Source organism: Pagrus pagrus, assembly GCF_965226575.1.
Source record: "Pagrus pagrus genome assembly, chromosome: 10".
NCBI classification, from domain to species: domain Eukaryota; kingdom Metazoa; phylum Chordata; class Actinopteri; order Spariformes; family Sparidae; genus Pagrus; species Pagrus pagrus.
The window spans coordinates 28,744,742-28,767,126 of NC_140194.1; the positions used below are offsets into that span (position 1 = coordinate 28,744,742).

Here is a 22,385-nt window from a genome sequence, read left to right on the forward strand (position 1 = left end):
GTATCTCTGCACAGTTTTATATTTCTCGGGTGGACGTGCCAGCCTCGGAGACACTGCGATCCTTTCTCCCACACAGTCACACCATATTGTCAGACTTACAGGGAAAGTACTTGAGCTTGCGGAACACTTTGCGCTGCGGCGTCACCCTCTTGATGTAAGGGTGGTCCTCTAAGGTCAGCAGGCTGCTGGGTGATGCTTGACGGATGTGGACCAGCTCGAAGTCGCTGGGGAAGTCGGAGGCGGGGTTTTCTCTGGGAACGATGTGCCACTCCAGCGCTCCGTCCCCGGCGTTCCGCAGGGCGCTGCTGATGTACAGGCTGCGAGCTTTGGCTGAGAAATAGCCCGTAAATCCTATGATGTACTCTGCACAGAGAGAGAGAGGGAGGAGGGTGTTTTAAAGACTAGACTGGGCAGGAGATGTGTTGATAAACAGTGTGTATTGAGGTGAACAATATTTTATATTAAAGCAGATATTTGAATGTTCGAACACATCCACACTGCTGGCTGCTGATGACAGCACAGTAAATACAGCTTTTCTTTCTGTCCCTGACAGACGACTGATTCAGTAAACAGCAAAAACATTCTATTGATTAGTTTTGAAACAGGAAAAACGAGTCCAATTGATTTTGGTATTTATAGAATCTATATGAAAAGGACCGAGCATGAATAACAGGTTGTGTAAACGAGCTGGGTGGGGTGTGTTATATTCTCAGCTCAGCACAACAACTACACAGTTACCATTTAACTGAGCTGTATGTAGTATTAAGTACCTGCAATAATATCAGTTTGAAATGGCCTTGTTGCATTTAGGCCTGTCACAGTAACTACTTTATGTTTGACCAGTTATCATCCCAGACATAACGGTGATGAATGATACTAGTGCTATTCTAAGACAATTTCATGCCACTGATCTAATGATAGTATAATAGTATTATAATACAAATACACCATTACAAAGAGCAATTGAGCTTTTATCTCTCATTATTCAGACAATATTGGAATTGAAATTTGAAAACAATATTTAAATATAACACATAAAATAAATGAAATAAATGTAACCCATGCAACCGACACAATGAATAACACACTGTTAACACAACGGGCAACATCGAGGTCAGCAGGACGGTCGGGGTCAGGTAATAAGTCGATGACATAACTATCGTGACAGGCCTGGTTTACAATACAGCTACAGAAAGAACAAGTAAAAGCATTTCTTCATGAATGAATTTCAGTCACACGTATCTGTTCATGTTCTCGAGGTTCAAACTCTCTTTACTTCCACGTCATTTTGTCTGCTTGATGGTGATTCAACAAAATCCCAAGCACTTCTAGTATATTGATCTACAGTCTACTACAAGCAGCTCCAAGAGAGCAGCTGTGGCTGAAGCATCTTGCCAATAAAACTTCAGCAGTGACGGTTGAGAGAAAGATTTTGAGAATCCATGTCTCATAAATGTTGTCTTCTCCTGGTTTTAAAGACAGAAAGCATTACAGTAAAGTGATGGACTTACCAGACTGTTCTACTTGTTTAGTCATTATAGTCACATTACTGATGATTATTTATAAACAAATCTTGTTCTGTTAACATTTTGTGCAAGTACCAATACTATTGCAATATCGATATCGAGGTATTATGAAGTGTTTTTGAGACTTTAAAATATGGAGATATACACTGTATATCATGATATAGAATAACAATATAACAGTATTATTTTATGGCCATATCATCCAATATAGTGATACTGCATTATGTAAAACTTAACAAAGATAAAAGAGATGTGATTGCCTTAGATTCTCAATATTAAAAGGACTCCAGTAACTTTTGGATTAGGGGTGTAACATTGGGACAGCCCTACCCTTGATATGTTGTGGCTTCCCCACAGAATCTAGCTAAATCTACCACCTCCAGATTTTTAAAATAATCATAGCTGTTAAATATGGCTTATAGAGACACAACCAAAAACATCTTCACCACTTTGAACAGGTTCTTCTTACCATGCTCTACCACCTTGGAGGAAAACTCCAGTTTGAGGGTTAACTGGGAGGAGCAGTTAGACCCGGATGACGAAGGCAGGGGCTCAGAGTTGGTGGCGTGGTCGGAGCCAGATTTGGCTCCTCCTGTTGGTTCCATCCCCACCAGAGGTAGGAAGCCCACCAGCAGCCCCAAAAGCATGGATGCCCACACAGGAAGCAGGAGCATTTTGAGTTGTAGCGTAGCACCGAGTATCAGTTTGACGCAGCTCTATGAAGCTCTAGCAGCAGGTGCGCTGATACAGATGAAAAATGAGCAGCTAAAACCTGGTTCAGGGTCAGGGGTTAGGAAACAGCATTTCAGGTCCAAAGCTCCAAAAATGAGTCCATACTGCAAACGGCCTGAGCAGCTAGATTAATTTCTTTCTGCGTTTTCTCTCCATGGTGGTGGTCCAGGGTGGAGGTCAGTGGCACTGCCAGAGGGGGAACAAAGTTGCCATGTTGAGAATCGGAGGAGGCAACCAGTACGAGCGGTGGATGATGTGAGGAGGCTGGGAGCAGTGACGGAGGACGAGGCTGGTGTCGGTTCAACTGCAGTCCTTTTCCTGTTTGAATCTGAAAGGAAAAGAGAAAAAATATTATTCATTCCCATCACCTCAGATTAATGGAGAATTGATTTTGCGAGCCTGCAAACACATACTGTAAGCATATTGAATTAAATCTCCATTAGTTCCACAGCTGTGGCTGTAAAGTTATTTCTGAATTTAATGGCTGAAATCCAAGATTCAGATTAAAGCACAACAATACTGTTGTTCTGTGGCCAGTACCTCCCAATCAATATTCAAGAAAAATTCAATTATAATAACTATTAATCATAAAAACTCATAAAACACACAAACAACATTTTTGGCAATGAATACTCCTTGTTTAATGTTATTAAGATACATGTGGGGCGGATATTTTATAGTGGTAGTAAAGATGATGGTCACAGTATATACAGAATGAAAGTAAAGTTAACTGGGTGTCAAATTATTCTAATAATAATACAATTAAATAAGTAAAAAACATAAATACAACAACAATATAGTAAAGTGAGCCTCGGCTAACTACTGACTACTTGTTAAGTGGCAATTACAGGATAGTAAATGTCAACAGTTGAACTCTGAGTAGCACAAGTATAAAAGAATCATTAAGTCAGAAAACTGAGTCAGTAATGTCACTTACACAGCTGCAGAGATTTTAAGTTTGCTCTTATTAGCGTCCATAAGAAACAGATCATACCAGAACAAGTTGTAACAGCAGGACAGAGTACTGAAATGAGCACTGGTGTGTTTTATAGCTGCTCAACTTTTCATCTGTGAGAGGAAGACTGTGTTACTCTTTCTTTCTCTGGGTTCAGTCTCACTTATTCTCAGATTTAAGAAAAATTAAGAATCATAACAAAGTAGCCTAGAAACATTGAGCTGAACAGCACTTAATTGCTGTTCAACTTCTTTCTGCGTATTTCTGCTAATATAAATGCAATGAAAATATGACTATATCAGCCCTGATGTATCAGTCAGGCTAAATCTTTATCATCCTTTGCTTCAAGTGTATCTGTCTATTGAAATTAATCAATGTTTATGTGTATTTGAGATCTGCTGCTGACTAACAAATGTAATCAAGGTAAAAATCATCACTTTTGGACGGATAAGAAATGATTTTATTCTCTAGCCCCCTACAACACAAACTACCTTACAGAGGCTGTGTGTCCTGCAGCGTTCAGAGAAAGGAGAGCTTCCCCCGCTCTGCCGAGGGGAAGGAAGGGAGGTGTTGTGTGCAGAAAGATGCAGAATGTAGAATTACCCACTCCTTCCCAGGGTTGCAGCGGTTAACCGGTTTCAAGGTGTGCCATGATTGTATGAAAACGGAAAATGTATTGTACAGGAATAACTTTTTTCTTTTTTTACAGTCGTAGAAAATCTCTTAACATCTTGACGGCAATCAATAAACAAAACTCTCTGACAATTAAGTCAAAAGATTCAACCATCTGTGGATGTTGCAGGCCTCTAATAAGCCCATCAAATTGTCTCCTTTGGCCCTTATGAAAAGATTGGACAGGCTGCCTGTGACAGCCGCTACCTGAGTAGCACAAAGCACACAACCCCTGAGCCAAGCTAACAAGGCACACACCGGCAGCATTAAGGGATAAGTGTTGCACCAGGTCGCATTTTCAGACTGGGGTACATTTGTGACGGCTATTCAGCTTGTGTTGATATGAATGTGGCATTTGGGCATGTTTATTTTTGTGTTAATTAGACTAAAAAGATCTAAAACTAAAACATCTTCCAGCTGGACAGTGAGCTCTGCTGGGTATTGGGTGTAGTCAGGTAGTGCACGTTCAGGGGAGTGTTTCAGAGGAGCGGCTTTGAAGAAAGGCCTGGAGGAAGATTTATCTTGCTTTATCTGCATTCTACAATCTTACCAACCCCAGCTTTAATAATGTGTGATAACGTATACGGCGATACTGTGAAACTATGATGTTTTCTGACATATGTGTTTATAAGACCGTGAAAATCTCATACAGATGCATCCCGACTCCTTCCTCACTTAGCCACCCATGAAGCGTCTGTGCTGCCCTCGGGGAACACTCCTGTTACTAGATAGAGCGTGCACACTGAGATAAACCTTTATCTTACCTGCAAGGATGACGGGGCTCACTGAGTTATACAGCCAACAACAACCGGCTGCAGTCCAAATGATACACTATGAGCTGCTTTAAAACAAAATAATCTAAAATATCTTTCTGCTGCAATGAAACCCATCCTGCATCCTACAAAGGACTCTGGGTAGAAAAACACCTCACACACACTACAGACCATACACAGACCGGCATGAATAGAATTAGCTGGGCTGCCTCAACTGACCTGAAAGTGTGCGATATACGATTCCCTGACACACACACACACACACACACACACACACACACACACACACACACACACACACACACACACACACACACACACACACACACACACACACACACACACACACACACACACACACACACACACACACACACACAGTCCTGTTTCCTTCTGGGCTGCATCAAAAGGGAAGTTCTGGCCAGGTACAGGATCATTTCCCAGTGGCCCAAGGCTCGAACAGCCCCGTAATGAAATACACATCAACACACACACACACACACACACACACAGGCACGACTAGACACAAAAGAATATACACACATACATTTGCCGAGCTCAACACCAGAGCTCATGAGAAAAAGCTCCACACTGATTGAGGGTCCGGCCCAGGTTACATAAGGCGACCTCCCTTCCTGTAACTGCCCCCCACTGTACACCAGAGGACGTGCTTTCAGCTGCTACACAATACCAAGAAGTGTTATTTTGCTCATTTACGAAACTCTCCTAATTTTTAAGCGCCCACCCATCCTCATTTTGGGATTGATTTATCGATTAGCCTCCACACAACCCTCTCGGCGACTGGACTGCTGTTTAGCAGCTGCTCTCTGGCTGCAGAGCTTTACTGCTGGCCAGAGCACGTGTGCATCATGTTCCAGCCCTGAGTGTGCGGCTACACAGTGAACAATATGTACACGTGCGTGTGTGTATACCTTCAGCCCATTTTATTCAAGCAGGCACACCACAAATCTATTGTCTACAAAGCACACACTCCCATCCAAAGATGAAAACAGGTTAGCCACCCATTATTATTGTGAACACACACCGGTGTGTGTGTGTGTGTGTGTGTGTGTGATACCTGACAGCAGACATTGTCATTGTTTTTTTTGCTATGAAGAGAGAAGCTCAAACACACATATAGACTTACATGGCACAGGAGTGTATACACAAGTCCAGATTCTGTTCAGTCCTAAGGTATACTTGTGGTGAGGATATTTAACCCTGATTCTAACTTAGTAAGTAATTTAAAGGAAAAGTTCACCCAAGAATGAAAATGTAGTCATTATGTAGTCACCCTGAAGCAGATGGAAAGTCAGGTAAAGTTTCTAAATATATTTCTAGAGCATCCATGCAAAACAGCGTTGTAGCATTCTCCTCAACAACTGAAGTAGATGGGTACTAAAATGTCAATAAACAACTGAAAGGAAAACATAAAATAGCTCCATAGAACTCATCCGGCATAATCCTCATCTGCAGATGCCTCGAGATCCCACATTGATTTGAATAGACATTTTTTCACCCTTTGTAAATCCAAATCTCTGCTATCTCTCAATCTCTGCTAAGCTGAAAGTGTTAGCACACACCCCGTCTGAAGTGGGTGCACGAGCTTGACGGTACGTTGAGGGTGTAGATAACATCAAATCAATATGGGATCATGTGGCTTCTGGAGACTTTGAGTTTGTGTTTTTTGTGTGGTTGTTTTGTTACATTTTCAAACAGGTCCCCGTCTTCTTCAGTGGTTCAGGAGAATGCTGCAACGCTGTTTTGCTGTGAAGCTCCAGAAATGTTTCTTAGACTGCAAAACTACGCCTGGCTTCCCATCAGCATGAGGGTGAGTGGATAATACATTAATTTTCATTTGTGAGTGAATTGTTCCTTTAAGCCATCTGGTTCCTCCTGTTGATGCCCTCATCTCCTCCATAGAGACTGTAGGAACACTAGCAAACATCACTTATTATACATTCCAGCAGCCCTTTCAGGTTGAAGGATATTATCAGGTTTATATTAATCATAAATTACACACAAACCTCATCCTCACTTCCACTGTATGTGTGTGGTCAGATGGCTACCCTCCTGCTTAATGATATAGCAGATAAACTCTGCAGATGGGGGCCTTACACAAGAGATAAAGTGTAGACGATATAATTAAAAGCCCCTGGCTGGTCTGGTGTGAGAGGAGGGCAGGAGGGGGGCTCAATCACTGGTTCCGGCCTGGGGCAGGATCTCTGCCTGTGTGAGACAACAATACAGCTAACGACTACTGGTTTAGAGACCGGGCTGTAAAAATAGCCCCACTGGTTAGGGCAGGGCTGTAAAAGACAGGCTGGGACTACCTGTGTCAACATCACACCAAGCCACAAAACTGGCACCAAACCTCTGGGCGAATATAGATTAGTAGCTGGGAGAGGACCCCCACCACAATCAAGGATCAAGGAGAGAGGGGGGATACACAGCTGGGTTAACAGCATAGAGACAGGGAGGGGGAGTCAGTTGCTTGGATGTTAACTGAGGGGTCCCTTAGATAATGATTTTCTGTATGAATTTAATGTAATCACGTAAATTTAATCTCTCCTTCAAGAACAATGAGAAAAAAAATACATACTAGAAATGCAGAGTACCAGAGGCCACCAGCAGCTGGTGTGTTGATAACAACATGTCTGAATCTGTCTACAGTGTGTATCACATCAAGGTCTCAAGGAACACAACAGCCAAACCTCCAGTGATTCAACAATGGAACAGACTTCATATTGTCTCATTAAGTGTTCATGTTAACTCCCTGAGCAAACCAAACACAATCAAACTACACACCAGTTTAAATGTCTATAGTTTACATTAGAGGGCGCATAAAGGGGCTAGTGTTGCCAGGATTTAAGCACGTTAAATAACACTTTCCTGCTGACCAGTGCGACACAACCTTTATCCATAGACCTGAACATGAAATGTAGACACGTTAGCTAGTTGGCTATCTGAGCCACAGAACAAAACAAAGCAGAAATGACGACTTTATCAGCATAAACAATGCGAGCATCAGCAGACGCACATGTTGGAGGATGGGCTATGTATCACCGAGGAGGGCTAATATTTCATAGTCTGTAAATAACGTTGTTTGAAAACCTTTAAAGCACGTGTTAATGTCGAGAGAGCTACACTTAGCCTTCTGAAATTGGCTTTGTAAACAAGAAGACATGCTAATAGGTTTTTCAGACCCCGCAGTCTATCACATGTACAGCATTAGCTAGCTAGCTTACGAGTATTTTCCAGTATCTGCTGGTGTTTTGTGTCTTTATTATACTCACCAAGCTGAACAATGTGGCACACGTCACTGTTGCTTCTTTGTATCGTCCACTGTCCGTGTATTCATGAGCTGATTGTCGGTAGATAGATTAATGTCCAACGAACAAAAGCTAGCAGCAAACTCACTAAACGCTTCAGCCGCAGACCACTGACGTCTGGTTATGACCGGGTGCCAGGTTTAGGTAACTTGGCTTCCTAAAGCGCCGAGCACAGTTAACTCCTTGATGCATTGCATCGAATAGAAAATACTGTTATCCAGTAATATTTTCGTAGAAATATAGCCTATTTATCACGTAACAGAAATAGCGTCGTGGTGACTTTCTTATCGTCTTTCAAAAGCACCTTTAACTTCATCGCTGTTCGTCAAGCTTTGTATCAAACCTGGCAACCCAGAGGGCCTTCAGATACCACATTAGTCCAGCCTCCTCCGTCACGCTGCGGTTCTGCCAGCAGAGGGCGCTGTTAGCTGTCAGGAAACAGGAGTGTAAACAATCAGACACAGTGGTGGAAGATAACTTTAACATTTAAAATGTGAATTATTTCACCTGCTGGAATGAAACATACAAACACATATACATGATGCATTCACTACCACAGTAGCTTTTAATCAATCCATTGCAGTATGGCAGTATTTTTTTTTTTTATCATTTCAAGTTTTGATTCTCAGTCATCCCTAAAGAATAAAAAGAATATATAACATATCATATAACATATCATTTCATACATTTTGTTGACATATTATGAAGTTGTTATGGCAAACATGCTATCAAACAGTTGCCTTTTGTACAGTTGTTTTTTTTTAAATAAAGTTTTAGATCAAAGTCTTTACAAAGATTTTTATATTTTAAAATATACGTTAAAGATTATTTAATGCAGGCAGTGATGTTCTTTTCCCTTCTGTCTGGGCCCCCTAGTGGCCAGAAGGGCCTCGGCATGTGCCTCGAAAGCCTGGCTTACATCAGGCACAGCTGGGCCGGCCGGCAGCACAGTCGCTTTATCAGAACTTTTTTTCTTTTATGAAAACAGCCGCAGCTGGAATCAAGGTTGATGAGAGCACTGAGGCTGAACCATATGGAAAATGTGCTGTAAAATAAAAATTAAATCAGATTTTTAAAAATTAAAGTCATCACTGAACGCGACCCCTTTCACATTACAGTCATTTAGTTTATTGCTAATACAAAAAAGCTTTAGGGAAAATAAAGCTGTTCTATAAAAGGACAATTTAAGTACCAAGTTGTTTTTTCAGTCTGTCCTGTTTCTAAAGACCATTCATCTTCCATTTTTAAATTATAGTGGGCCGATCCCCAGTAAAGTAGTGGCCTAATTTCTGTGCTGAATTAAGTCCAGCTTCATAACATTCCTTGGTTCTGTGCACTGAGGTGGAGGAAGGAATAAAAATAGTGACCTAATGAACCTGAAAGTAAGTGTAATCTTGTTGTGCAACTTACACACTTACACACACACACACACACACACACACACACACACACACACACACACACACACACACACACACACACTTGTAATCTGTTGGACCAATCACAAACAAGCCTCCTCTCAGAGAAGGATGAAAAAAAATTAAAAAAGCAATCCAGTGAGTCGGGTTCGAGTGTTTTATTGGCACGTACAACTCACCGTTTAAAAAAATAAAAAAGTTAATGGTAGAAGAATCAAAGTGTTATCATTCATTTCGACACACAATAACAAAAGATGAACAACTGTTTTCAGGTAACAGTGTTGAGCTGGCTACTTCATTTAGGACGACAGCATTTATATAAAATCACACAGATATATAAAAACATGACAGGAAACACTTTTACAAATGTGCTGACATTCTGCAAATCTGCTAAAGGACTGATTGGTTATTCACTGAACACGGTACACAACCGGCACTCAACAGTGCTGCTGGTTAATTCAACCACAGCAATTCTTTTGAGTCCAAACAATTACTTTGTGACTGTCAGTCGTAAAGCTGAGATTTTACTGTTTATTTCACATACCATCCATGAACTCATGACCAGAACTACTGTATGCTGCAGAAAGTATGACACCTTAAAGTCATACTTCAACCAAAATCTGTATTTTAAGAGGACAGAGCTTTTTTCTCTGTGCAGGACTTTTGAAATGCATCTTTTCAAGACTACAGAGCGTGTGCGTTTGATATTAAAACAACATTTGAGTGTAACAATACCAGTTCCAATGTCAGCCTCACTTAAGGTCTTTTCTAAACATTTTAGTCCCATCAAGATGTGAGACATCAGGACACAAAACAGCAGTGGGACAAAGATTCTAAATCAAGGAAGATGGAAAGAGAAAGATGACCAGGTGTCATGGAACCAGCAAAGGACAAAAAGACGAGAAGAACGGAAAAACTGAGGTCACCTGACATGGCTCAGTTAGGTTTCCAGTATGTGTTAACAAAAAAAAAAAAAAAAAAAAGTTCACAACAGCAACACACTTTAAAAGTCTGGGGTGGATCACAGCACGATGCTCATATAAAGAAGAAAGGACCACACCGTAGCAACGGACCAACACTGGGAGTGTTCTGAGGGGGAAAACACATGATAATGCACTGAACAGGTCCAATAAAGAGGAAGACTGCAATTGTAAAAACTAACACATTTGAATTTAACGGAACTATAGATTAAGTGCATTTCCAAAAACAGAAAGAAAGCAAAAAAAAGGTCCAATAATCTGTTATTGTGAATCTTGAAGTTGTGCTTCTTTTGGGAAATTCAAAAATCAATAATCAAATATCACATATTTGAAGTTGGGGATGAATCAATTGCAATCAGTCATGTAAACATGGATATGATGATCCAAAGAAAATTTGCATTCATTATTCATTTCGCTTTGCTTGAACAGACTTTTACTAGTTCAATTTACCACAATTTCACAAAAACAAAATCCCTACTCTAGTCTCATTTTAGATAACTGCTATTATATCAACTGCTCTGAGTGATGCAGTAGTCACAAACCCTTATTATGTAAGGATGTGGACCATCTACACATGAAATGCACTGGACTGTTTGACTAGTCATGATTCAGACTGACAAAGGCAGAACTAGTAGTATGTATAACAACCTGCTGTATTTCTATCAGTGTTATGGGTTTGATAAACTGAGCCTCTGGAGTCTATTCAGATTTAAGTGCACTAACAGACAAAAGGTAACCTCACAAACTAACTTATGAATAAAATTGCATGGTTGGCTGTGCTTGGTTTTGTGATTCAGAATCTTTTGAAAATCATATATACATATGATACATATGGCATACAACAGTTATTTGATTAACTTCTACATCATCCTCATATTCTCAGTGGTTTCCTTCATTTTGGTCAAGAGTGTACACGCTTGTTACTCTGCTGGCTCCCTACAACCTGCCCAGGAGCTACTGTGCTATGCAACCGCTGGAAACTGAAGAAAAGGCTGACGTGCCCCCTCACCTAGCTAGCCTCTGGTCAACTACTAGAATTACAATGACCCAACAGAGAATGATTGACGCTTACTTTGACAGCATGCCAGTGGCTGATACTGGTGTGATGTGTTGTTGTAAGATAAAAAATATATTGTTTGAAAACTCACTGAGTTACAGATGTTAGTGGAACAGAGGCTAGCTAGAAAACTGGCAGGACTTTGGTTGCATCTGCTATTTGTAAATCCAGTCAAACTTTTGTAAGTCAAGTTTTTAATAATAATGAGCTAGTTTTAAACTAGTCAATTACTAAAATCAGGTTACACCATAAATTTTAAGAAATGTCCGGGTTCGTAAAGAGTATAGTAACAGATATGTAAACAGGAAGCCCATGTAGCATCACAAGCTGTAGCAGAACTTCCAAAAATGAGTTTAAAGGGGTAAACCAAATCTTAATGCTTTGTAAATGTATGCATTACAATGCTTTATTTTATATTACATGTTTCAGAATTAGATGTATTTTTACCATTTCGAGTGAGTGGAAACGATCTGATTATGCTAACCTAGCTCAAATTGTTAGCATTTTTGGCATAATATTTTGTAATTTTGTTTTATGTAAGTGTATTTTTTGGTAAATGTATTTTTAATTCCAAGTTAACTTAATACTTAAACAGCATTGTGATCAAATGTCAGGTTTTTACTGCTCAATCTAAACTGGTCAGCTATTAGCAAGCTAACATTAGCTTCTTCAGTGGGTTCAGTTATAAAACAGACTGTAGTAAATAATTAATGACAACTAATTCCTTTGCTTAACTACTTTGTGTGGTGCAACCTGTTTTAATTCAGTGATGTAAAAATCTCCACTCTGAACATTTTTGTTATAACCAGCTGAGTCTGAACTTACAAAGAGCTGGTACAACTGGAACCAGTCCTCTATAATGAACAGCTTTGCTCTCATTGTTGCATACATGTGCCATTCTAACTGAAACCAACAATGAAAATGTAAAACCACACAACATCCAAAATGACCACATATCATTATAAAGACAATGGCTTGTAATACTGCTCTAACACAGGATCATAGCAGGTACTTCAGGAGTGATTCTAGTGATCTAGAAACATCTTTGGGAGCGGGGCGGTCTGGTCTATTGTCTATTCTGACACATTTAAGATTTAACACTGACACAAACAGCTTCACAATCTTTTGACAGCTTTAAAACAATGAGAGCAATAATGGCAAGATGAGATAAGCTTAGAATTGACTAATAAAAAATACGCCTTCATTTTGACCACTAAGGGTGTGGCTGTTGTGTTTCCATCACCCACATCTTAAGACAAGGTCTGTACAATTAGTACAATAATAAATTCACAGCAATTTTCAACCAGGAGTGAGTGAGGGGAGTTTGTTTCCCCCTCCTTTTCTTCTTACAAACTTCAGTACCCAGAACTCTGTTCAACAGATCCTCGCGGAAGGTCATTATCCAGTGACCATTTGAATGGAGACTAATAATCATGTCAACAATAATAAATAAATATGTAGAGACACAGGGATTGAAGGAACAAAAGCAAAGGAGTGGAAGGCACCATCCTGCCAGAGAAAAGGTGAAGGAATGGATGGAGAGATGATGTAATCTAGTGTGTCCTTCTCCGTGCTCATGAGGAGACACATGAACGTAGGATCTCATAGATTACATTGTCTTCAGGATCATTTTTGACTTGTTCTCAAGTCTCGACTGGCAGCAGTCAACCTTAATTCATCTTCTGCTGGTAGCCATGGATGTAGTCAAGTCATTATTGTCTTTTGTTTTTTTTTAAAGGCAATGATTTGGGGCTTAAAGCCATTTGGCCTCTAAAACTCGCAGCAACTTCGAATGGTGGGAGTCATTGTAAAGGTTCAGTCACTGTAGTGCTGTTTCCTCCAAAAAGTCCAAGGTCGGCTACAGTCCCTGGCTGTCACGCTCCATGTCTCAGCCATTGTACTGCTGCTGATATCGCCGGTTCAGCTCGCGCAGCTCCTTCTCTCGCACCCGCCGTGCTTTGTTGGATTTGGTGGAGCGGCTTGAGCGAGTAGACTGGGCCGACTTGGTGCTGTGGCAGCGTGACGACGCCCGCTTCAGGAGGTTCTGAGATATGCAGCGCTGCAGGTTCTTCATGGAGGAGGAGGCTGCCATGCTGACGATCCAGGGGTGCTTGAGGGCCTGGCCAGCTGTGAGCCGCTCGCTGGGGTCCACGGTTAGAATCCGCTCTACAAAGTCTTTGGCCAGGTTGGACACGCTGGGCCATGGCTGGAGGGGAGAGACAGATGTGAGACAAGGCTGTAATTAACTAAATGAGGTCAATGGCAGAACTTAACTTAGTGGGCACAGTCATGCTACACAGGTGTAACTAACATCATGACTAATTGCTGGTTTGCATTGTAATAATGGCTGAGCAAAGAAGCCCTGTAAATGTTATTACTTCCACCTGTGCTCTTCCTGCTATAGTTGTCAAAACGTGGAGAGAAGGGCGTTATAAAGGCCGACCATGGAAATGAAGCGTATATTACATGGACATAAGAGAAGCTTTATGCTCGAGGGTGAGAAGAAAACAGACTAAAAGAACAGACAACATGAAAACTTCTCTATTACAGGATGATAATATTTTTAATGATCCCACTTTTAGACATATAAGTCTTATCAAAGAATAATAATAATAATATGTTTCCTAATAATACTAATCATTGTGATTCACACAACATCCAAGAAAAACAATAAAGAAAGAACTGTTTGAGTGAGATGGGACTTTAAATAATCATGTAAGAATGTATAGTTTGTTTGGCATCAGTAGAGCTTTGTCCACTGGACACACGAGGGCAGCAGAGTGATACTAAACTGAGACGCCTGGAACAGTGTGAGCTTTAACCTGGTAAAAAGCTTCTCATTTGATCACGTTACGTGTTATGTTTATACTGCTTTTCGCAACAATGAATGTTGTTGGTCTTTGCTAATGTCAGACTCAATAAAGGGTGTGGGGCGGTGAATTTGATGCGACTATTTGTATTTATTTTGCTTGAACAGAATTTCAGGTTTCCAAGATCTAATGTAAAACATAACGTCCTGAAAGCATTTTTTTTTTTTTGCAACATCTGCTGACTCTCTTTCCGAGACATGGACTCTATTTAGTATGAGTGACTGGTAGTGAGTCAAACTCTACCCCCTACTTAGACAGGAATTGGGAATATCAACGCAGCACGCCTTTCAGCTCGCACACACACACACACACACACACACACACACACACACACACACACACACACACACACACACACACACACACACACACACACACACACACACACACACACACACACACACTTTGTACATGATGTCCTGCTTGGCAACCAGCTGTGTTTTCGGTCTCCCAGTAGAAAACGTACCCTCCTCTCCACACAGCAGGTAAATCACCAGTGTTGGCTAAAGATACATGACACATATATTACCCTCACATACATTTCTCCTCTACCTACAATAATGACCACGCTTCGATTAGTTCTTGGGCTGCAGCTGTAAATGTGAACATTATTTATCACAGCTGTAAAGACACATGTCCTCGAGGGGAGCACATTTAAGTGAGCCCCACCTCAGATCCACCTCTCAGGACTCTTAAACTAAAGGTCGCAGGCCCCTGTGCTATACAGAGACACAATACAAGTTCTTGTATTGCATCCTTACAAGGACATGAGATGACCTCTTGATGAAATGAATAGCTGTAGTCCTCAGTTATAGATGTCTGAATCATGTTCAAAGACACAGAAAAATGCTTTAGAAATGCTCCAGCCTCACAGCAGAACACAGCACATACTGTTTCTTTTAGAGATTATTTTCTCAGCATTATTGGATAGAAACTGAGAAATGAGTGGATGACAGAATTATGCAGCGCTTGTTGCAGTTATATGGTATACACGTTAACACCGGGCCACACCCAAACACATCATCTGAGCCAGAAATCACTACTAATACCAGAAAAGGACAATATTGTTTGGTGGGGAATTGATTAATAGAATGATTGTGTAGTTTATAAATTGTGAGAAAATAGTGATTCCTTACAGTTGAGAGGTTTCATGTTTGGTATTACTATGTAATAAACTGATTCATCTCTGATCAAAAATGTTGATTATATTTCTTTTGAACAGCTAATATATTCATCAACTAACTTTTCAGTTTCTACAGATTTTCATAAGTATACAGTGGTATATCATGTTTGAATTAAGTATTTAATTATTTGAGGCCACTTTCTTCATTAGAAGGCAGTTGAAGGTTCCCTGTGGAGTTTTTGACCAATAGTAGTGCAACAGAACAAAAAGTTTCATCAGTATGGCTCTGATTTGTTTGTATTTTGCGCATGTTTGTATTTGAATGCACAAGAACAAGCTATTCCAAAGACAGACAGTTAATGTGCCAAGAAACACAGCAGTGTGCCCACAAAGATAAGGGAGAAGAAGACTGCAAGCAAACAAACATGGATGTAAACAATACAGGATTTGAAATAGTTCAATTACACAGGGTTCATTTTTCATCAAATGGTTGCTCGTAGTTAGAAAACCGCAGAGAAATATAATTTGACTCTGCAGCTCACCTCAGTTCTATAGAACACATCAGTTTTCACTGATCCACTGCACACTAGCTGTCCAGCACCAAATGGCAGGAGATGCTGGCTACTAGCTGGTGAACATAGTGGAGCATTTAAGCTAAGGAGACAGATATTTCCTTCAGGAGTTGGTCGAGACCAAAAGAAGAAAAAAGACTACATATTGGTCTTTACATTGACCGGGTAGCCGGAAAATGTCTCTAAATAAATGATAATTCTGCTGCACATCAGATGTGTAGGCATCTGGTGTACTCACAAGTTCTTCATATTAACTCAAAATATTATAATTTGTTTATTTATAATTTCTGCTTCTTTAGGGGAATATTAATTTGTCAGCCCTATTCCAACCTCATGTTGACAGAGAATAATGACCGCTCTGTCATGGCTCTCATGAAATAAATAAATAAATAACCAATATATGATCCAAAAGATTGATTCCAGTGAAAAGCTCTTTCACCAATTCCAAGGACGACTTGCTGGACATACCAAGTATTCAAACAGCAGCTCTACTACACTATTTACAGACTTCAGCTAAAATATATAATCCCTTGAAGTGATTTCAATTATTAACAGTGTGAGATCTGGCCTTATCTCACCTGTAAGACGTTCGAGAAGTTGAAATCTGGACGCAAACCCCAGAAATCTGAGATGATTCAACTGCTCTGCATTAACTATTACAAAACTACTCAGCTATTATTTGAGCTGGACTGGCTGTATGTGGGGCAAACATTAACCAAGGGGCCCTTTTGTAAAGCTCACTGGCAACATAAACATCCCACACTATGAAACAAAGGAACAGACTACTCAGCATTCTTTTAACTAGATACAAAGATAGAGCATAAATTATTGTGCACACATACACAAACTTATATAGGCATATTGACTTAGAGTGAACAATTAAATAAGTGCAAGTATGGCAGGGTAAAAGGAAAGTTACAGGAGACTGAAACAGACGTTAACTGAGAGATGAGGAGTGAGGACAGAAGTGTAAAGGGGTTAGGTGTGTGAAAATGTGTGTGTGTCTGTGTGAAACCAAGTCACCTCAGAAGAAAAGCTGAACTTCTTGGAAATCTGTTGACAAAGCCTCATGCGGTGCAAGGAATGTATTCCAAATATGGGTGAAGTCTGCTGGTGTGCATGTGTGTGTTTGTGTGTGTGTGTGTAGAGACGTGTATTACTCAAGTTGTGGGGACATAAATCTGTTATTTAGTCACACTGTGGGGACCCGCCTTCCTTATGGGGACAAAACGCGAGTCCCGATGAAGTAAATTGGGTTAGGCAAGGCAAGTAGGGGACAAGGAGGTAAATTAGGTCTCCAGGAAATTAATGCAAGTCTATGTCATGTCCCAAAAAAGAGAAAAGAGTGTGTGAAAGTGTGTAACAGATCGAACTCCTCACCTCTCCAGAGAAGCTGTACTTCCCCTTCAGGATCTGCCGGTACAGCCTCATGCGGTTGTCGTCCTCGAAGGGCATGGTTCCACTCAGCAGGATGTACGATATCACCCCCAGCGCCCACATGTCTACAGCGTTTGTATAGGGCTTCCTCACCAGGATCTCAGGGGCGATGTACTCTGGCGTGCCGCAGGTGGTCTTCATCAGACACTCGTCCCCCTTCTTCCTGCTACTGGCCAAACCAAAGTCAGTGATGATGATCTTGGAATCGGCTCCAGGGTGGTAGTAGAGCAGATTTTCCGGCTTTAGGTCTCGGTGAGTGATCCCCAAAGTGTGGAGATACTTGACGCCATCCAGCACCATCTGCAGCACCCGCGTGGCGTCCCGCTCTGTGAACGAGCCGCGGGCAATGATCCGGTCGAAGAGCTCTCCTCCAGTGGCCAGCTCCATCACCATGTAGACACGTTCTGCCGTCTCAAAGACCTCCATCAGCTGGATTATATTGGTATGACGGACGCGTCGCAGAACGCACAGCTCCGACTCGCACACCTCCCTCCCCTCCCGGTAACGGGTCTCGATCATCTTGATGGCGTACGGCTGCCGCGTGCTCTTGTGCTCCACGCGAACAACGCGGCTAAAACTCCCGCGACCTATCAGAGCTTTGATGTCGTACTTGGCTGTGACCCGGGGGTCAAACTTGGCTCGATATTTTGCCACCTTCTTCCGCTGAGGGTCCGACAGTTCGGACGGGTCCTTAGGGGGCTGAGCGGAAGCAGTGGGAGTGGCGGCTTGGGCCTGGGCCTGATATGGGGAGGTGGAGCCAGCTTTGTCACCTCCCCCTCCACCAGCCCCACCCATCTTGCTCCTAGTGCCATCCCCTCTTATGAAGTGCTTATAGATATCTGTCTGAGGAGGTGGGAGAGGATCAACCTGAAAAACACAGGAACAAACTTCATCATCACGGATGCAAATTACAAACCAGAGCAGAACAACAAAAGTTGAATATTTTTCTGTGGATAAGAGAAGAAAATGTCGAAAACAGTAAAAACTCTGTCAATCTACAAATGAAGGCATCAACCAATCATGCTATAGAGCTATAGAGTTGTGACTTGACGTCTGTTGGCAGACCTGTTAATGTTAAGGACAAAAATTGATGAAGACAATGGGACAAATGTGTGATGTGATTTCGGATGAGTAACCCTGATTGACACGCCGCTTTATATGTGAGATTTATTGACGCAGAGCTGAAGCCGTTACATCCATCTGTGCCCTCCCTAAATCCACCAGACCACGTTGATTAAAACAGTAACTGTCCCCTGCAGAACACAGGAGTTGCGGATTTCTACCACTGCTCCATCAGTTATTTGTTTGTACCTTTGGTGTTTTTATTTTATTAATACGTCTGAATGGAACGGACTGGACCGGACTGCACTGGAGTCCGGGGACAGGCACCTGAGATGAACCCAGAGAATGTCACCCCTCTCTACCTGTCAGCGAGCCAGGTCATTGCTGCAGTGGGACCCCAGAGAACCCCGGGGCCCTCTTAGAGCTCCGCAAGCTGGCGCCGTTTTTCTGCCAGTATCTGTCGTGCTTAATAGAAGGTAAGTATCATTTAATGTGATAATATACCTGCGTCGCAAAATTGCATATTGGAGCGTACTATCTCAAATTCATGTCGCTGCCAGAAAAAGAGACAGAAAGAGAAATGCTCCCAAGCGAGTGTTTTGAATTTTAGTGTAATTTATTCATCACGTCCTCAGTGTGTAAGTCCTTCTGTCTATAGTTGGTATAGCCAGACCAATACTGGATTTAAGGCTGCTACTGATATTGATATTTGAGAATTTTTTAAACTTAGAGAACAATATATCAGACGATGCGTATTTTTTAACATAAACACATAAATGAATAATGCTGACCAATGTAAAAACTAAGTGGGACATTTTACAGCTGAAAAGTCTACTTTTCTTAGCTCTCAAGTGGAAAATGTAATTGTGGTTCCGAAATGATCTCAAAACTACTTTAGCAGTTCTGTATCACAATTTCTCAAGACTTTTCGTCAAACACACATACTGATATATCTGCTAATATGAGCTAATAGCTGATTAATCAGGCTAGCTCTAGTAGTTTATAGGTAACAATTAAGTATCTGTGTGTATTTGGGCTGCAAATAATTATTTTTATCGAAACATATTCAAATGTCTTGATTTGTCTAACCAACAGTCCAGAAACCAATTATATTCAGGTTGAAAGCAAAGGCATGACTAAGTGATTAATTAGTTATCAGAACAGTTGATGATTAATTTCTATCCATCAACTTGTCATTTTAAAAGTGCTCCGATCTATGAATAACAAATAATGTATGACGGAGGAAGAAACACAGGGACTGCACCAAAGTTCACCAGGACTTTTCCACAATTAAAATATTCAATAAATTGATCCATAAAGAAAATATCTGTTAATTGCACTTTTAGTTATTTCAGTTAATAAAACGTTATTATTTTCAATGCTTATACTGGTAGTGACGTACACGGCATCAATGGCTCTACAGCTGCTGTTGTGAACAGTAACAGTATCCGTGGTGGTAACAATATTATTGCCAGTACTAGTAAAAACATTGTCTTACTGACCTTTTTGACCAGGTCCAACTGAACATCCCCTGGAGGCTCAGGGAGGACCTTACTGTTCCTGCACCCCATCACATCACCTTGGGCCGCTGCCCAGTCAGCCTCACAGGCCACCAGGAGCCCTGCCTCATCACCGCAACAGCTGATTCAACACACTCAGGGTATCCAACATCCAGGCCGTACCCAGACTCAGACAGGGGGTTCATGAATAAAGCTGATTATACCCACTCAAGTCCTGATGAGCTGGCATCAGCATCACAGTTCATGAATATACCTGATATGTCCACTTAAGTCCAGTTTAAAAAGTCCAAGAGTTCATGAATATATTTAGGGAAAGCACATTGTGTATTTCGGCTCCATCAGCAAGTGCTCTATTGTTGGTTGGCTTTTACAAGTTCTTTCACGGGCCTCTGCTGGTTGGTCTCGCACGTACAGCCAGGCTGCACTGTTGGCAGGAAGGGGGTACTTCAAGCCCCTTGAAGAACCAACCGGGGCCCCATTTCAGATGGCGTGATATGTTCAATGTTTGAGAGAAAAATCAGTTAGTATGCATGCTCGCGACAAGAAAATGATCGATCGGGGCAGGGGAGGGAGCAAGACAGGCTTAAATGTGGCTGCCTTTTGGAGAAATGCAGAAACAATCAGGCAGAACTTCCAAAGAAAATAAGATCATCCACTCTGCTTGGATCCATTGGGAGACGCTGTAATGTCAGCTTTGGTCTTGCTGCAGATAAAGCAGCTCCCCTGGAGAATCGCAGGCTGGAGAGCAGCGGAGTGAAGCTCTGAAATGGAGAACACAAAATGAAATGTGAGTGATTATGGTTTGGCTCACCAAACATATGGGCACTGTGTCTGAGCGCTGACATGACAGGAGCACTCTTAACATTCAGGCCAACAAATGATAGGCAAAAAAAGGAACTGACCTAAACAGACTGAGCATTTTAGCACCAAAGTTAAACACCATTTCTGTATTGAAGTTGCGGGATGAGGCCATATTGTAAAAGTTTCCAGCCAAACTATGATTACAGCTATCCAGACATGTTTTGAAATGGCCAAGAAAACAAGGGAGAGCTCTGCCATGTTAAGAAATAGCTGCTCTATCACAGATGGTCACTGTTATCCGAGTATTCAGTGTTGGAAGGCAGCCTGATATATTGTTTAAGTTCTCAGTACAGAATGTTTAGCAACTTATTTCACTTTTTCACTCATGTCAACAGAAAATGAAGTGGAAACACACCTGGCAGCATGGTTTACAGTAGTCTGCGCGCTGGAGAAAGGTTCATTTATATCACTAATGTCTTGTATAACTGCATTCAAACTTAGGTAAGATTAAAAAATGGCGAGGCCCTACTCATGTCAATGTTTTGGCTTCAGTTTAAAACACATTTGACCGTTAATACTTTGACAGCACTGACTAACATGGTAGTCTCTAATACTTTCACAATTAACCCGACATTAAAGGTGTAAAAGTGACTTAACATCTCACCTCATTACTTATCCGAGATAACGAAACAGTTTAAGCGTGCTAACTAGCCTGCTAGCAGCAGGGCAGGACTCCCAACTTTGCCAAACCCAGCCTCCTCACCCCACTCTCACTCAGCTGGGCTCTCCATTTTCACCTCGTAGTTTCCCAACTTTATTCCCGATGACAAACAACTCAAATCCATCACTTCCTTTGTCAGCAACATTTTGCGTCAGTTCCGAAGATTCGTGCTGTGTTTTGGAAATCACGGGACTGTACAAAAACACGCAAAGTTGCCCCGTTGGTCGCTTTTACTGGACGGTGTTTTTCGACCAGGACCACCTTCCCACAGCCAGACACGAGCGTCAACACCGCAGTGCGACATGGGTGTTCCGCTTTGTACTTTCAAAATAAAACCGTCGTTTGGAGGTTGCATTATTTTGTTGCACTGAATTTTCTGTAAGGAGAAAGTAAGCCAAGTAATCGAGGCATGCTTTTTCCTGTATGTTCTTTATGAGTAACTTGAATGTATTCATAATATATTTTAGAATTATGGAGTTGTTAGCATGATTGAGTTTTCATTTATGAAACTGTTATATTTATATAAAAAAAACAGATATCAGATTAAAAAGTTTCATCTTTGAGAGTACGTCTTACAGGGTTAAAATGACAAGTCACATTAGTGAGGGGTATCCAGTATCCCCATGTCCACATTCTTGCCAAGTTGACGACTATCCTGGGGCCCCAAAGGTGTCCAGCACAACTGTGTATCAAGTGGTTTGTGACAGTTCATTGAAAATGTGTTTACAAATTTGCAAGATTCAAGCACAATGAATGATGTGATACCTAGTGATGGGTCCTGCTTATCATGCAGTTTTGACGAGGTGTTGAACGTGTTCATTATGTCAATCATGC

The 22,385-nt window shown here is 41.3% G+C and overlaps 2 protein-coding genes across 3 annotated transcripts in view; both read right to left on the bottom strand.

Moving 5' to 3' along the window:
- Window positions 1-8,105, bottom strand: part of mbtps1 (membrane-bound transcription factor peptidase, site 1) — a 28,807-nt gene extending 20,702 nt beyond the window's left edge. Inside the window, exons 1-3 of the mRNA XM_084363231.1 lie at window positions 7,955-8,105; window positions 1,996-2,586; window positions 100-363 (exon numbers count right to left, since the gene is read on the bottom strand). Coding sequence (XP_084219357.1) covers window positions 100-363; window positions 1,996-2,200 — 469 coding nt within the window. The 5' untranslated portion in view covers window positions 2,201-2,586; window positions 7,955-8,105. The remainder of the gene's footprint in view (window positions 1-99; window positions 364-1,995; window positions 2,587-7,954) is intronic.
- Window positions 8,106-9,551: 1,446 nt separating this feature from the next.
- pskh1 (protein serine kinase H1) lies at window positions 9,552-21,827 on the bottom strand. Of its 2 annotated transcripts, none has more exons than XM_084363723.1 (4): window positions 21,594-21,827; window positions 20,012-20,790; window positions 17,391-18,314; window positions 9,552-13,651 (listed from the first exon to the last, which is right to left on the bottom strand). In XM_084363723.1, the coding sequence occupies exons 2-4, from the start codon at window positions 20,078-20,080 to the stop codon at window positions 13,334-13,336; spliced, it is 1,311 nt and encodes a 436-aa protein (XP_084219849.1). In that variant the 5' UTR covers window positions 20,081-20,790; window positions 21,594-21,827; the 3' UTR covers window positions 9,552-13,333. The 2 variants fall into 2 exon arrangements, with proteins under 2 accessions (XP_084219849.1, XP_084219848.1); XM_084363722.1 differs by having other exon boundaries at window positions 21,495-21,827.
- Window positions 21,828-22,385: the final 558 nt, after the last annotated feature.

Bases quoted from the DNA above. Each gene is read 5' to 3' on its own strand.
- pskh1 (XM_084363723.1), bottom strand. From the start codon at position 20,080: ATGGGGTGCAGGAACAGTAAGGTCCTCCCTGAGCCTCCAGGGGATGTT. The intron at 18,315-20,011 runs GTCAGTAAGACA...TGTGTTTTTCAG, and splicing joins AGTTGGACCTGGTCAAAAAG to GTTGATCCTCTCCCACCTCC. The intron at 13,652-17,390 runs GTGAGGAGTTCG...TCTCCCCTCCAG, and splicing joins AGTACAGCTTCTCTGGAGAG to CCATGGCCCAGCGTGTCCAA.